This window comes from Lissotriton vulgaris, chromosome 7 (genome assembly GCF_964263255.1).
Source record: "Lissotriton vulgaris chromosome 7, aLisVul1.2, whole genome shotgun sequence".
Lineage (NCBI taxonomy): Eukaryota > Metazoa > Chordata > Amphibia > Caudata > Salamandridae > Lissotriton > Lissotriton vulgaris.
In genome coordinates, this window is record NC_141695.1 from 1570548808 (window position 1) to 1570562606 (window position 13799).

At 43.5% G+C, this 13799-nt stretch overlaps 1 protein-coding gene across 1 annotated transcript in view; it reads right to left on the reverse strand.

Annotated features, from left to right (window-relative positions):
• Nucleotides 1-212: 212 nt before the first annotated feature.
• The window catches only part of RNF114 (ring finger protein 114), a 96664-nt gene continuing 83077 nt past the window's right edge, over nt 213-13799 (reverse strand). The window contains exon 6 of the mRNA XM_086932471.1: nt 213-2969. Within this exon, the coding sequence (XP_086788597.1) occupies nt 2904-2969 (66 nt within the window). The 3' untranslated portion in view covers nt 213-2903. The remainder of the gene's footprint in view (nt 2970-13799) is intronic.

Genomic DNA, 13799 nt, shown 5'->3' on the forward strand with positions numbered 1-13799 from the left:
CTGAGTTCCAATACATGCTGCGCTTCGTCCTGACAGCCACAACCTCACTTACCCAAAAATGTTATACTGAAATGTAGGTTTTGGATTGATTTCTTTTTTTATCGGAAGATGCTTTACACTCAGCTTAAATAAACACACACATTCTTACCACAGCATTTCCCTACTTCAGTTATCAGTGCATTACTTGACAAACTAATGAAGCAAAACACAGGTTTGTCGTGTTATTCTTTATTGTGAGACATTACAAATGACCGGGGTACATTATACCAGGATAATGCATCCCTCGCTAGACAAATTAAGGCTGGTCCTGGAAAAGATCAGTGGCAGTGGAAGCACAGTATCTAAGAGATGATAATGGGTTCTAATTCTAAAGTTTCAATGTACTCCAAGGCAATAAGCAACACTGAGTTGGGGTTAAATATACACCAGCTCTTTAAAGCCGGCAGAAAGAGCACGCACTAGATAAAACATATGTCAAACAAAAAGTTCTTTTTGGTGTTTATGAAACAGAAAAAAACTAGATGAAATTAAAAAAATAACGTTCTTCCTCTAATTTTGACAAGGAAAGTCATCTCCAAACAAGCTTCCATTAGGAATAAACAGAAACTGGAATGAACTAAACACTTATCAATGTGACACTGTCACATGCTATAAAACCAAGAAAAACCCAAAAGGAGGTTGAATTTTGGTTGATACTTTGGATTACAGAAATCGAAGAAAAAGTACCACAGATACCTTTTAATTCCTAATGTTGTGAACAGAGTTAAATTGCTATCTACATCCAATCTTGCTGTCAATGTTTCAAGTTGAAGAGGAAGTAGCAATTAAGTACATGCGCAATTCGCACTCAATGAAAAAAAGCTATACTTCCGGGTGTGAAAGTGCAAATGAAAATATCTCGAGACTGTAGGCTGTGATTTAAGGAGAAAGGAGCAATATGAGAAGAATCTTTGTATGGTGAAGGTTAAATGTTGTATTATATATTTAATAGTGCTTTCAAGAAAATTAAATATCTTATTAACATGTATAAGTCTCTAGGGCACTGAACATGGTAAGGGTTGCAGAAGACACATGACAAATTAGTTGAAAAGGTAAAAATGTCATAAATCTATGACTTGTGCCATCCTCAACGCTGAGAATGTATTATTTGCATATGATTTGATAAATGAATATTGAAGCATTAAACTTGTGTATAGCCCAGACCAGATGTCTTCCCCATGAACACAGCTTTATGCCCAAACTTTGAATGTGTGCAAGAACCCTCACAAATTTTATGCATTACTGTAAAGCATAACCTACTTACAGACAGAAATGGCAGCTGTTTTTTAAGTAACAACCTGCTTAACAGCCATTACAGTATTAGTAATGACTTACCTTCAACATTCATTTTACCGCTTTGAGTCCATTACTATTTTACACACTTTGCATATTAAAGCCATCTGGTAGTTGGAGCAGAAACAGTCTTACGATATTTTTCTATATAACCAAATATGCCATCGACGTCCCAGTCTATTTATCATCAAACACCCCTGTCTAGGAGTGCGACAAGGTGGGGATTCGGAACTATAAGCACATGCTGCCACCTTACCAATGTTAAAAGTCACTTATTTTGCAACACACATAGGGGGTAGATATAAATCCTTTCTATTGAGAGGCAAGCAATGTCAAATGGAGGAGGTGGGACAGAGGTTTGCAAACCTACTGCTGAACAGGTTTCTTAAACATGCTCAGACTACTTAAACTGCAGGTCATGCATCATATTGCAGGTTCTTGGTCTTGCCAACTCTTTGCTTCTGCCCAAGACTTTGGTGCACAGTTACACATTTTACTCTAATCCACATGCTCAATATTCTTGCCACTGCCAAATGTATTAAATAAGGCTAACACTGTGATACACCTTATTACCCACACCCACATAGCCCTCCAGATAAGTATTTCAGAAAACATGCATGCAAAATTTAGATGGTCTGTAGATAGGTGGGTAATGTAAGAGACACATTTTGTAACCTAGCTACAATATATTGTAGGTGAAACCTAGACCCTCAGTTTGGGATACACTAAAGGTGGTCATATTTGCAATATGTTCAGATCACCATAGAGTTGCTTTCAGGTCTTAGAAAACACAATGGTTATCAAGAAAGCAGCAGTTTCTGTCTCACTTTGGTGGATATTTGCAGCAGTATAAATACATCTCTGATTCACTTTAGACTCCACAACATAATATTTACACCGCAGAGCTTCTTCAAAGGTTGCATAACAGAAATGTTTTAGTTCCATCAACTTTGTGTTTGAAGAATCTCTCTCTGTCCATGTAACGGATAACACGCAGACAAATATGACTGGCATGACAAGTGATTTTCCATTATGAACAATCTCAATGTCGCACACAAGAATGACATGCCAGACAGTTTCAAGACTGCACATGATGGCGGCAAAAACATGAGAGGGTGACAATGAATCAGACAGGATTCCGCAATTACTGCTGTTGCCAACATGCTCTAGTTGCACACATTCCAGTCTATAGCTGCTTAACACGATCATGGATCCAACTTCAACGTAGCCGCAGTATGTAAAATATGTGAATTTCCAACAGATCTCTGCTGCAAAACGACTTATTTCAAAATTAAAATGTTAACTACAAGTAAACCCAACTGTATTTACTTTTAACAGCAAATAGCTCCATAGCCAAGACTCACTAACTAAAAATATATGATTTTTCCTTTATAATCTATTATTTACTACTTGCTATCTGGACATATAGGACTCCTGGTAAAACGAAATTAGTAAACTAGATGTACACTGTTTGCAACATTATAATTTCTGCTTCAGAAAGAGCTGTGTAAGACTCAGAGTTGAATGGCCTTTCACAAGCCAAATCTTAATGCAAGAAGCGGAGGTGATCTTCATTTATCCATCAAAGAACGCATCAGAGCATCGTTCATCATAGCATCTTCGTCAACACTGTAGTCCTGAAACATAAGAAAAACAGCTGTAACTATCAGTCGGACAAGTGCTGCAAGGACGAACAGCATTTTTGCACTAGCCGATTTTGTTTAATAGGTATGGAAAGAATAAATATTGAAGACTGACTATAAGACTGTGTTATTTTTACATAGTACGTGGGACAGAGCCTGTATCCACTGTATACAAGTAAGTCTCATTTCCTTATGACAGTCGAGTGGTGACGGCTCTTTAGACTCCTGTAATAAGAACACGACCTAACTACTCAACTGTAATCACGGATTACATTTAAATGGTCACGTCATAAAGCCTGCTGCCAGAGCCAGCAGCCAAAGTGAAAGGCAGGTCACTGTAAATTTGAAGTTTAAAGAAAGAACTCTAGAACTGGCCTTCATTTCTTCCCTTCAGAGCTGTTTATGTGCATTAGTGAGTAATGCCGCGAATAGTAGTAACTTAAAACTGGGCAAGACAAACAGAATTTACAAAAGTTCAAGTTTTTCTAAAATGATTAGCGACCAGCAAAAACCGAAAGACAGATTCTCGCAACATTTTTTCTACAAATTCTGATATACATTTGGTAAAATGACTTACAATAAACAGACAACTATTTTTTTAGAGAAATTCGAACTGCTTTTAGATGTGTACAATGTTGTACTAGAGATTCTGCTTTAACTCTTCATGTACACACCAATACGATCTCTTTCATTTGAAAAAGCAAGGCACAAAAGGATTTTAGCGGATTGTGGGAATGAGGATAGTCTGACCATATATTATAAGGAATAAAGTGACCTGTGCCATGTTAAAAGGAAATTGCAAATCCCCATGGAGTTTGGAGTTCCATGACCTTACAGAAAGAAAATCTGTTTTTGGCTTGTTTCTCTATTTGGTGACGGAAATACTCAGTGACTTGACCTTATATTGTGTGGCAGGGGTATTTAACCCCTTGGGCGCGGCCGCGATTCTGCGCCTGTGCGGCCGTTTTTAAGAGTGGGCGGGTTCATGAAGGCCCCAGCCGCCGTCAGCACACGAGCACCATGATGCATGACGGCTGGGGGCCGTCATCAGCATGGAAGGAGTTAACCCACATATGTTATAAAGATTTATACTAATAATTTATTTAATATTTACAAAGCTACAAATAACATACAACTTTTTTTTAGGGTGACATGTGCTTCTATTACTAACTCTACTCTGAAACTTTATTTCGATTCGTAAAAACAGATTCATAAAAGTATAGCATAGTATTGTACAATTTAAAATACCTACAATGACTTCAAACCATTATAAATTTAGTCAATACATCATTTACAGGTTGATTTAGGAAATAACATTTTAAAAAACAATTTTCCAATACAAATACAATGAATTAATATTAGTGCCAAACTATGAGCTAATCACATTTATGAGGGTCAATAGTCCATAACAGTAGTTAATTAATATCGGTTTCTAATACTGAGTGCTACTCTGATAAAACTAAGAACAGCATTGCATATTACTGGAGTTGATAATGAGAGTAAATGTTCATATCCTTCTTTAAAGTTTCGGGATCCAAGTGATAACAGAATTGGTCTAATAAATCTATACCTTGGAACTTTGTACAAGGAACAAAAAAGTATTAAATGAAGAGTGTTTTGAGAAACTTGATTGTTACAAGCACACATAGGTAAACTCTCACACCAACCCACCTGTTGTGGGAATGCAAATAAAAAGTGTAATGTGTTCAGAGGAAACCTAGTTAAATAGAAACGCCATTGTGTCTGCCCTATATATGAAAGGTAAGGTTGCTGATACAGCCTCCCCCTATGGTAGACCGCACTCTCGCTATTTCGCAACATCCCTAAGTCTAAACGGTACGCCTCTTTGGTTACTTGCTTTGTTTCAGCGCCAATGGTCTCCACTTTCGAGAAGATATGGCCCAAGCCTATTCTAAAGAAAGTATCCCTAACATATGATAACCATGGGATCTTATCATAGTGTTCAAGGTTAAGACAATCTACTAGAATTTCCTTAGTAAGATTCAGGTCGTCAGAGCGCCAAACCTTGATCCAGAGCAGCAAAGGGGAAACATGGATAATGTCACTCACAAATTCCAAGCCTAATTCAGTGTGACAAAAGAGATTAGAAGTGCTTGGAGGGACACATAGGAGGCGTTTTATAAACTTATTTTCCATAACTTGGATATTATTGCAGGATTGAGTACCCCATACACCTGCACCGTATGTTACAACCGGGATGCATTTAGCTTTGTATAGGGATTTCAATTCTGCAACCGGCCTCTGCCCCAGTTTACTGGAAAAACGAAAGATGGCTTCAACAGTTTGGGTAGCTTTTTGTACACGCGCTGACATGAACAGATCCCAACTTAGGGTTTTGTTGAATAAGTTCCCCAGATAGTTAAAATTATCAACTTTCTCAATAGTCGAGTCCCTTACCACAAGCCTTCGAGATTTAACCCCTTTCGGGCCGCAGACCATAGCAAAAGACTTGGCAAAGTTGACCCTTAGATCTAACCCCTGCATAAAGGTCTCAAAAGCATTTAAGCAAGTTTGCATGCTATTTGCAGTTAGGGTCATTAAAACCGTGTCATCCGCATAGGATAACATCGGTATGCGTTTGCCATTTACCTGGGGGAAATCAGCACAACTTTCTAACAAAAAAGCTTCCAAGCCATTGGTATAGACCAGAAACAGAAAAGGGGCCAATATGCACCCCTGGCGAACACCCTCAGTTGATGGTATGGGCTTTGTCATCTCCCCTGTGGGGCCGAATCTGATCTTTACTGTAGTGGCAGCGTGGAGTCTGCGAAGTAATGTGACCAATGGCTCCTCAAACCCCATAGACTCCATTATTTGCCATAATTTTCCCCTGCAAACAGTATCAAAGGCACTGGATAAGTCCATGAAAGCCAGGTGTATACAACCACGCTTGGCTCTCACGTACTTACCCATGATCAGCGCCAAATTTAGGCACTGCTCATTTGTGCCTTTACCCCGCCTAAACCCATATTGGGATTCGACGATGATTCCATTGGATTCGGACCAGGTTTCTAAGCGAGCCAGAATCACTCTGCCCATTAATTTGCAGGATGCGTCTATTAGCGATATTGGTCTATAACAACTAGGATCACATTTGTTGCCTTTTTTAAATATCGGGCCAATACCGCTTCTTGCCATGAGGTCGGGATACGACCAACCACAACTGCTTTGAACAAAAGTAATAAGAGGGGTGCCCAAACATCTGTATTATATTTAAAAAGGTCCAGAGGCACCGCATCCGGTCCTGGGGCTTTCAAAGCTACACCCTTTCTAAGAGCAGCCTCGACCTCTGGAAGAGTCAATGAGAGACTAAGTGTGTCTGCTGATTCCCTCCATGTGTCTGGGAGCCCTTCAAGACAGGTAACAGAAGAAACCCCGTTAGGATTAAAAATACCCCCAAAATGTGCCTCCCATGTGCTCCCTGGGATGTGCATCTGCAAGGTTTCCTTTTCCTCACTTTTTAGAAAGGGACGATTTACAACCTCCCAAAAAAGTCGGCTATCTTTTAATTCTGAGGCTCTGCCCAAGTCGTCCCATGCCTGTCTTTTTAGTTCAGTTTTACGTTTAATGATGGCATCTCTATAAATTTTTCTTGCCACTCCTACCAAAGCCCTATCACGTGGCACCTGACGTAGGGCCCTCGTTAGACTAGATTGTGCTCTGGAACATTCAGAATCAAACCATTTATGAATGTTAACCTTTTTCCCCCCCATTGGTTTCAAAAGATGGGAGGCCACATTTGTTAAAAGAGCTTCAAAATGATCAATTATTAGATTCGGCTCACTTGACAGCGTTAAGCAGACTTCGAGCCTTTGTTTATTTAATTTAAAAATCTCTTTCTCCAGGAGTTTAGCGTCAACCTTATCCCACCTTAAGGTGACCCCCTTATTCTGACTAAACTTAATTGGATGTTCTGAAGTCTGTGTGCTTTTAAACGCAGGACACAGGGTCAAAACAAGTGGATTATGATCACTTGCGGGATTAGCCTGAATCTGGAAATCTTTAACAAGATGAACATATTTTCTTGACACTAAAACAAAATCTATAACACTTGTCTGGCGTCCCGCACCATGGAAGGTAGGAATACCCAACATTTTTGAAAAGCTAGACATATCTAGGACACAAAGATCATTTATTATTATGATGTTATTTAAGGCCTCACCTTGCTTTGTATGCTTAAAATGTGCAAACGGCTGCTCGTCTAAATCTACCAAGCCACAAACCCTTGAGCCACTAAACTTACATAAACAACAATTAAAATCACCTACCCACATAATAAAAAGAGGAGCTATGCTATTTGTTGCTTTAACAATCTCATCCTGGAGTCTTTGTATAACCACTGTGGATTGGGGGTCAAAAATGTTGTAATACCAGTTAATTAGGAGCAGGGGGACCAAGAACAGGCCCTTTAACACAAGTAATAGGAACCAAGGACATGACGCCAATATCTCAGTTTTTATGTTGTCATATTTTACAGAGATGGCTGTCATGAGGCCACCCTTAGCCCTTCCCAATTGTGAGGGTTCTGCTGCAACATTAAAAGATTGGTAGCCATCCAAACCAGGGGAACCCCTGCTCCATGTCTCCTGGAGGCAGACAATATCAAAGGGTTCCACAAATTTTAGCCATGCCGGGGTACTCTAGTCTCCGTGAAAGACCAGCTATATTCCACGAAATCAAACTAAATAAGTGGCCATCAGGCATACTATCTGGATCCTCCATATGTGTTATTGCTTGTGACTGCATTACCACATCAGCTCTCGGGGTCACAACCAATGGGCTACTACGTGAATCCAATAAAATAGATTCTACCTGACGGGAGCAGGTTTTTTCGCCGTGAGGTAAGATACCAGCAGTCTGCCAACCACGGTCCGTCTCATTCCCCTTTGGAGTTGGTGGTCAATCCACCATCTCAAACAGCTATATCTGTTTGTGGTAGGAAATCCTCTCCAGTGGTCCCTAAAGGAAGGTTCTTGAGTGGGATATCTGATGGAATCTCCTCCCCAGTCCACCCTGGGAGTATATCTGATGGGGTTATCACCCCAATCTTCCCAGTCTCTGTCCAGTGCTCGGTTACCTACTCTTTGCCAATTTTGTCCATAACCTAAATCATTGTATGTCCCAGAAGGGTAAAAGAAGGAAAGGCGTTTTGTGTCTATTCCTTCAGTGGTGTTTCGAGGGCCCCAAGAGCAAATATGATTCACTGTACAGGGATCCTTGAAATTTACCAATATGCAGTCTCCCTGAGTCGATTTCCTTCTAGGGCCCACCCAGGGGACTCTGCGAACCGTTAAAATCTGGCTAGAAGCATAAGGTGGTAAAGGACGATTCTTGTTTAACCAGTGTCGAACCTTATTCATTAAGGCCCTGGGAGGTTAATCTGTGGTGCCTGACAACTCCGGAACCCCAGTCAACACTACCACAAAGGGACTAGCCTCGGGGGGAAGATTGACGGGAGGTCTTGTGTGCTTCCTTGTGGGTGCTATAGGGGTATTACGGAACACCTTGTCCTGCACAGCAGGGTCTTTGGGTTTTTCAGTAGTTTTTTCTTCTGCTACTGTTGCGACAGCAGGAGATTTAGGTAATGTAGAATGCCCTGTAGCCACTACTTTAGTTACCTTTGAAACCATAGGTTTGTTTGCGGTCAATTTATTTCCCCCCTGCTTTAAAATCCCTGATGTCAATGGATCTTTCTTTTTGGAAACACCGACTAATTCGGCTAGTTGTCTTTCAATACGTAACAAGGAGGTTTCTAAAGGAGAGAGGTAGGATTTAATTAGCTCTCCCACTTTTGTCAGAAATAGGTTATATACCCCTCGATCGGTCTCGTTTTCTTTTCCCTTTTCACCCCCTACTGGAAAAGTCAAAACATCTGTGGTCATATTTCCAGGTTGCTCATTGCTAGCAGGGTTTGATGAGTTTGTGTTTCTATTTTCTCCCTTCTTCTGTACCAGGTTAGTTAAATTATTCCCCTGGTGCATAGCTAGCTCGTGTGTCTTTTTTGCCCTTTTATTTTTCTGTTGATTCCTTCTTTTCTTAACAGCCCCCTCCCTATTCCCTCTTAACTGTCTCGTGGCCTCTGGTGTGGTTTGCAATGATAGGTCAGGAGTTTTTTCCAACTCTAGGCTAATTTGAGAGTCTGATAAACATACCGATGCTGATAGATCCACCACATTTGGTAGACTATGCACATCAGCACTAACCTCTATTAAGGTAGATTTTCTAGTTTGATCAGGTGTTTTAGCAGTAGCTAAATGGCCCAAGGAAGATCGATTTTGGAGGGCAACTGCTAGATCTTGAGAAACTCTACGTTCAAGGTCAGCAATGCCTTGGTCGATCAGAGAGTTTGCCTTTATGAGGAACCTATCTAAGGGGCCTACTATCTGGGCCCCTTCAGCAGCAGTTTTGCTCCTGCTTCCACGTGTGGTCATTGTTACAGGGGGGAGTATACTAATCCAACCAGTTTCTTTAATAACACCATATGCCAAATTTAATACTAGGGGCAGGAGAACATGCACACAAAATCTTATAGCATAAAGTAAAAGGAGTTAGAGAGTGGGCCCGGACCGGTCTTACACGGGCTCTAACATGCTACAACGGGCCCGCCCTTGGCCCGGGCTTCGCGCGCGTCCCGCGTACGCGATACCTTGGTCAGTTAAATAGAGGGTGTAGGTGCGGCGGGAAGAGGACCAGCTGGTGCAGATTGAGCAGCACACTGCACGCTGGTTCTCGCAGTCCCGCTGGGGTCTGGAATTAGTCTCGTTACAACCCTCCTTCAAAGTCACCAACCTCAAGCGGCAGCCGCGGAGCAGGGGCCGCGAGAAGTGGGCAGAAATCCGGTAGTCTGAAATCCAGGGGGTAAAAGGAACAAGCAGAGCACTCCCGTGGGTTCTTGCGCTACAATAGCCCTTTAGCGCGATAGCAGCAATCCGTCAAGGTGCGGTCTGCACGGAGGTTTTCACAATCCGGGAGGTGGGGCGGGAAGAGGACCAGCTGGTGCAGATTGAGCAGCGCACCGCACCGCAAGCTGGTCCTCGCAGTCCCGCTGGGATCTGAAATTAGTCCCGTTGCAGCCCTCCTTCAAAGTCACCAACCTCGAGTGGCGCCCGTGGAGCGGGGGCCGCGAGGGGTCGCCTACTTGCCTACTTGCTTCTCCGCCTACTTGCTCTCCAGTAGAAACCGCTTTCTGCTCACTGTTCTCTATGCCTGCTGCTCCGTGCCGCTCTGCTCCACTCCTAGCTTTGCCCTCTGCCCTTGACCCCTGGCTCTGCTGTTAGTTAGGGGGGTAGGGCCCGGGCTCTGGCACAGGAACAGCACAAACTCTAACAATGCCCTGCAGGTCCTCCCCCGTTAGGCATGACGCGACTCCTGCTGCAGCCTTACATAGTTCGGGGCACTCTGGAGGGGGTTGGGGGGGCGGCGGTCTACGACCTGCAACTTGCTCCACTGGTGTAAGAAACTTCCCCAGCTCCTGCTGTTCTGGGGAATCTAGCCGGCTGAAGCGCTACGGGGGCCGAGACACTTCGCTCCGCCTCGCTCGAGTTTGGCCCCTGACCGCCCGGGCGCACTTTGCCTGCAACTCAAACCCGTTCAAAAGCGGGCCGTGGCGGGCCGTGGCGGGAGCGGCTGCGGAGAAAACTGTTTCGCGTCCTCGGTGTCTTCCGCGCTGCTCACCACTCCTTCTGTGCTCCCTGCTCGCAATCGGTAATCGGCAACCAAATCTAACTCATTTGACCAGTCACTTTCAATGTTCTAGTTGCAAAATCAGAACAACACGTCAAGGCTATCCTGGTGTTCTGATGAAGCAATCAAGGCGACTCTTCAATTTCTGGAGGGGCTTTTGCATCTTGAGGGAATACAACAAAAACATAAAAGGGGATTGGTTACCAAGTGAAAAAACATAGTGCCAAACAGGGTGTGAGGTCCCTTTTAATCGAGGACACAAGCCATCAAGACCTGGAGTTCTGGCCAGCGGCAAACCAGAGTTTCTGGAGGTTAACTCCATAGATGGAAATCCAGGTCCCAGACAGGTGATGCTTCAGCTCAAGTGGAGCACAGAGAAAGCAAACTCTTTCAGCCTTCTGAGGGTTAAGTCTATTGCTATGCCTGATCTGCATTTATGAGAAATACTGCTACATTGCTGTGTGTCTGAGCCTAATTTACCAATTATCCTACAACTGCAGCACATGTACCATATGGAAAGGTTACCTGTAATCTAGGTTCTTCCTCAAAGGATTTCACAATAAATTAAAGAACAGAATATCCCAACTGCCATGCAAGATCACAGAATACTTGTAGTAAATAAGTATCTGGGACTGACCACAGAGGTCGAAAAGTTGGCCAAGGATGAGGTCTCTTGAGCCCCGTAGCGAACGTTACAAACCTTTGATCGAGAAATGTGCTCACTGGTCTTCCGCTCCTGGCACATTAAGTATTTTTAGTGCTGCATCTTCCTTCAAGAAGATCTTCAAACTTGTCCCTTCAGGTGATACAGTGGACTGGTATCGTTAAAGCCATGGGAAGGACTTCAGTGTAATTGGACACCTCTAAGCTACAGCAGGTTTCTATGGTAAGTCTATTCTTTTGGGATCATGTCCATCTACAGCTCTCCAAAATGTGCTTCCTATCATAATAGGGAGATATCTGTGAGAGTTACATCAGTAGCTTCTGTTTGAAATGGGGTTCCCTTCAATTGTACAATTTTGTCCGCCGTGGGAATGCCTGAAGCTGCCACTGACATGTATGTTTATGATATTTCTCTCCAAGACAAGTCCATTTGTCTTGGAGAGACAAATGGACACTCCAAGTTATCCCTTTCATTTCTTTCCATCCTGCTGCAGCTTCCACCACTATTAGGGCAGCTAAATGAGTAGCACCTCTCCGTGTTGCACCTGAAGTGTAGGCTGTTTTGGGTGAAAAGGCCTTAAAGACTTTTAGGCATAGGAACTAGAAGCTGGATGTTAATTCTGCTACCTCCGTGCATTGAATAGCGTGGGCTGGTCGATGTACATGTAGTCTCTCCCTTCCAGAGTTCAGGCTGCTGCAGTGGAGAAAAAGAGGGGAACAAACATCGAGAAGATGTCGGAGAAGGGGGAACCCCCCCCCCCCCCCCCCCCCGGTCACACACCACCCCCCCTGGATTCTCCCGCACTGGGAGAGGGTAACGCGAGAGAAAGTCTGCACTCCCATTGTCCTTGCCCCTACAATGACTGATCGTAAAGGAGAAGGGCTGGAGGGTGAGAAGCCACCGTAGTACCCTAGGGTTGTTAGAGATATTACGGCTCATCCAAGTCAAGGGGGCGTGGTCCGTGTAAAGGGTGAACGGGTGGCCCTCAAGGTAATATCGGAGCTTCTCTCCGGTCCATTTGATGGCCAGGCATTCCTTCTCGATTGTCGGATACTTAACCTCCCGGGGGAAACAACTTCCGACTGATATAAAGGATAGGATGTTCTATACCCTCGCTAGATAGTTGCGACAATACCGCCCCCACCCCATAGTCGGAAGCGTCGGTGTGCAGAATGAAGGGGCGTGTGAAGTCAGGGGATGTCAATACAGGACTGGTGGTGATGGCTCTTTTGAGAGCGTTGAATGCTGTCCACATTTCCTTTGTGGGTTCCCTGAATCCCGTCTGTTTGTAGTCTTTTTTTAAGGTGTCAGTAAGGGGGCTTGCTAGGTCGGAGAAAGAGGGTATGAACTTACGATAGTAACCTATCAAACCTAGGAAGGCTCTCATCTCCCTTTTGTTACTTGGGAAGGGTGTGTCTGCGATGGCCCTAATCTTCTCTATTTGAGGTTCGATTAGTCCATGACCCAATAAGTAACCTAAGTATTTTACTTTTTGGAAACCCATCCGGGACTTCTTGGCGTTGATGTGTAAGCCTGCTGCCTGTAGTTGGGTCAGGATAGTGGTCAGGTGCTGAAGGTGTTCCTCCCAGGATGAGCTGAATACGATGATATCGTCTAGGTACGCGGAGCTAAAGGATTGATGCTCACGTAATAGCTCATTCATCAGCCTTTGAAACGTTGCTGGGGCACCGTGCAGCCCGAAGTGCAGGACGTTGAATTCGAACAACCTGTCAGGGGTTGCGAACGCTGTCTTCTTTCTGTCCTCTTCTTTTAGGGGCACCTGCCAATATCCCTTGGTCAGGTCAATGGTGCTGATGTATTTGGCTTGTCCCAGTTTTTCGATCAATTCGTCGATGCATAGAATTGGATAGGCATCGAAAGAGGACACTTCATTTAGCGCGCGAAAGTCCATACAAAAACGTATGCTGCCATCAGGTTTGGGTACCATGACGATCGGCGAAGACCATTCGCTTCTAGAGGGCCGTATTACGCCCAATTGTAGCATCTCTTGTACTTCTTTCTGTATGGCTGGTCTTCGAGCCGCTGGTATACGATAAGGTCGTTGCTTAACGACTGTTCCTTTTGGAGTATCGATGCTGTGTTCGATACACGTTGTCTTCCCTGGTAGATCTGAGAACACCGGAGCAAAAGGTCGAAGTGTTGCCAGTAGCTCTTCTTGTTGTGTCATTCGAAGATCCTCATTGATGACTAGTTTATCCATAGTAGAGGTGGTACTAGAACCTGTACGCAAGGCGAGGTTGTGAGCCCTAGGAGGAGGTCCTATCCATTTCTTTAACATATTTATATGGTATATGTGGGTCTTCCTGGGAGACTTTTGCAGTTTGTAGGTTGTTTTCCCGATGGTCTCAATCACTCTCCCCTATATACCATTATCCTAATCAGCATAGGTATACCTCTTTACTCTTTATTTTATTTTGAAGGTTATTTTTAGAATT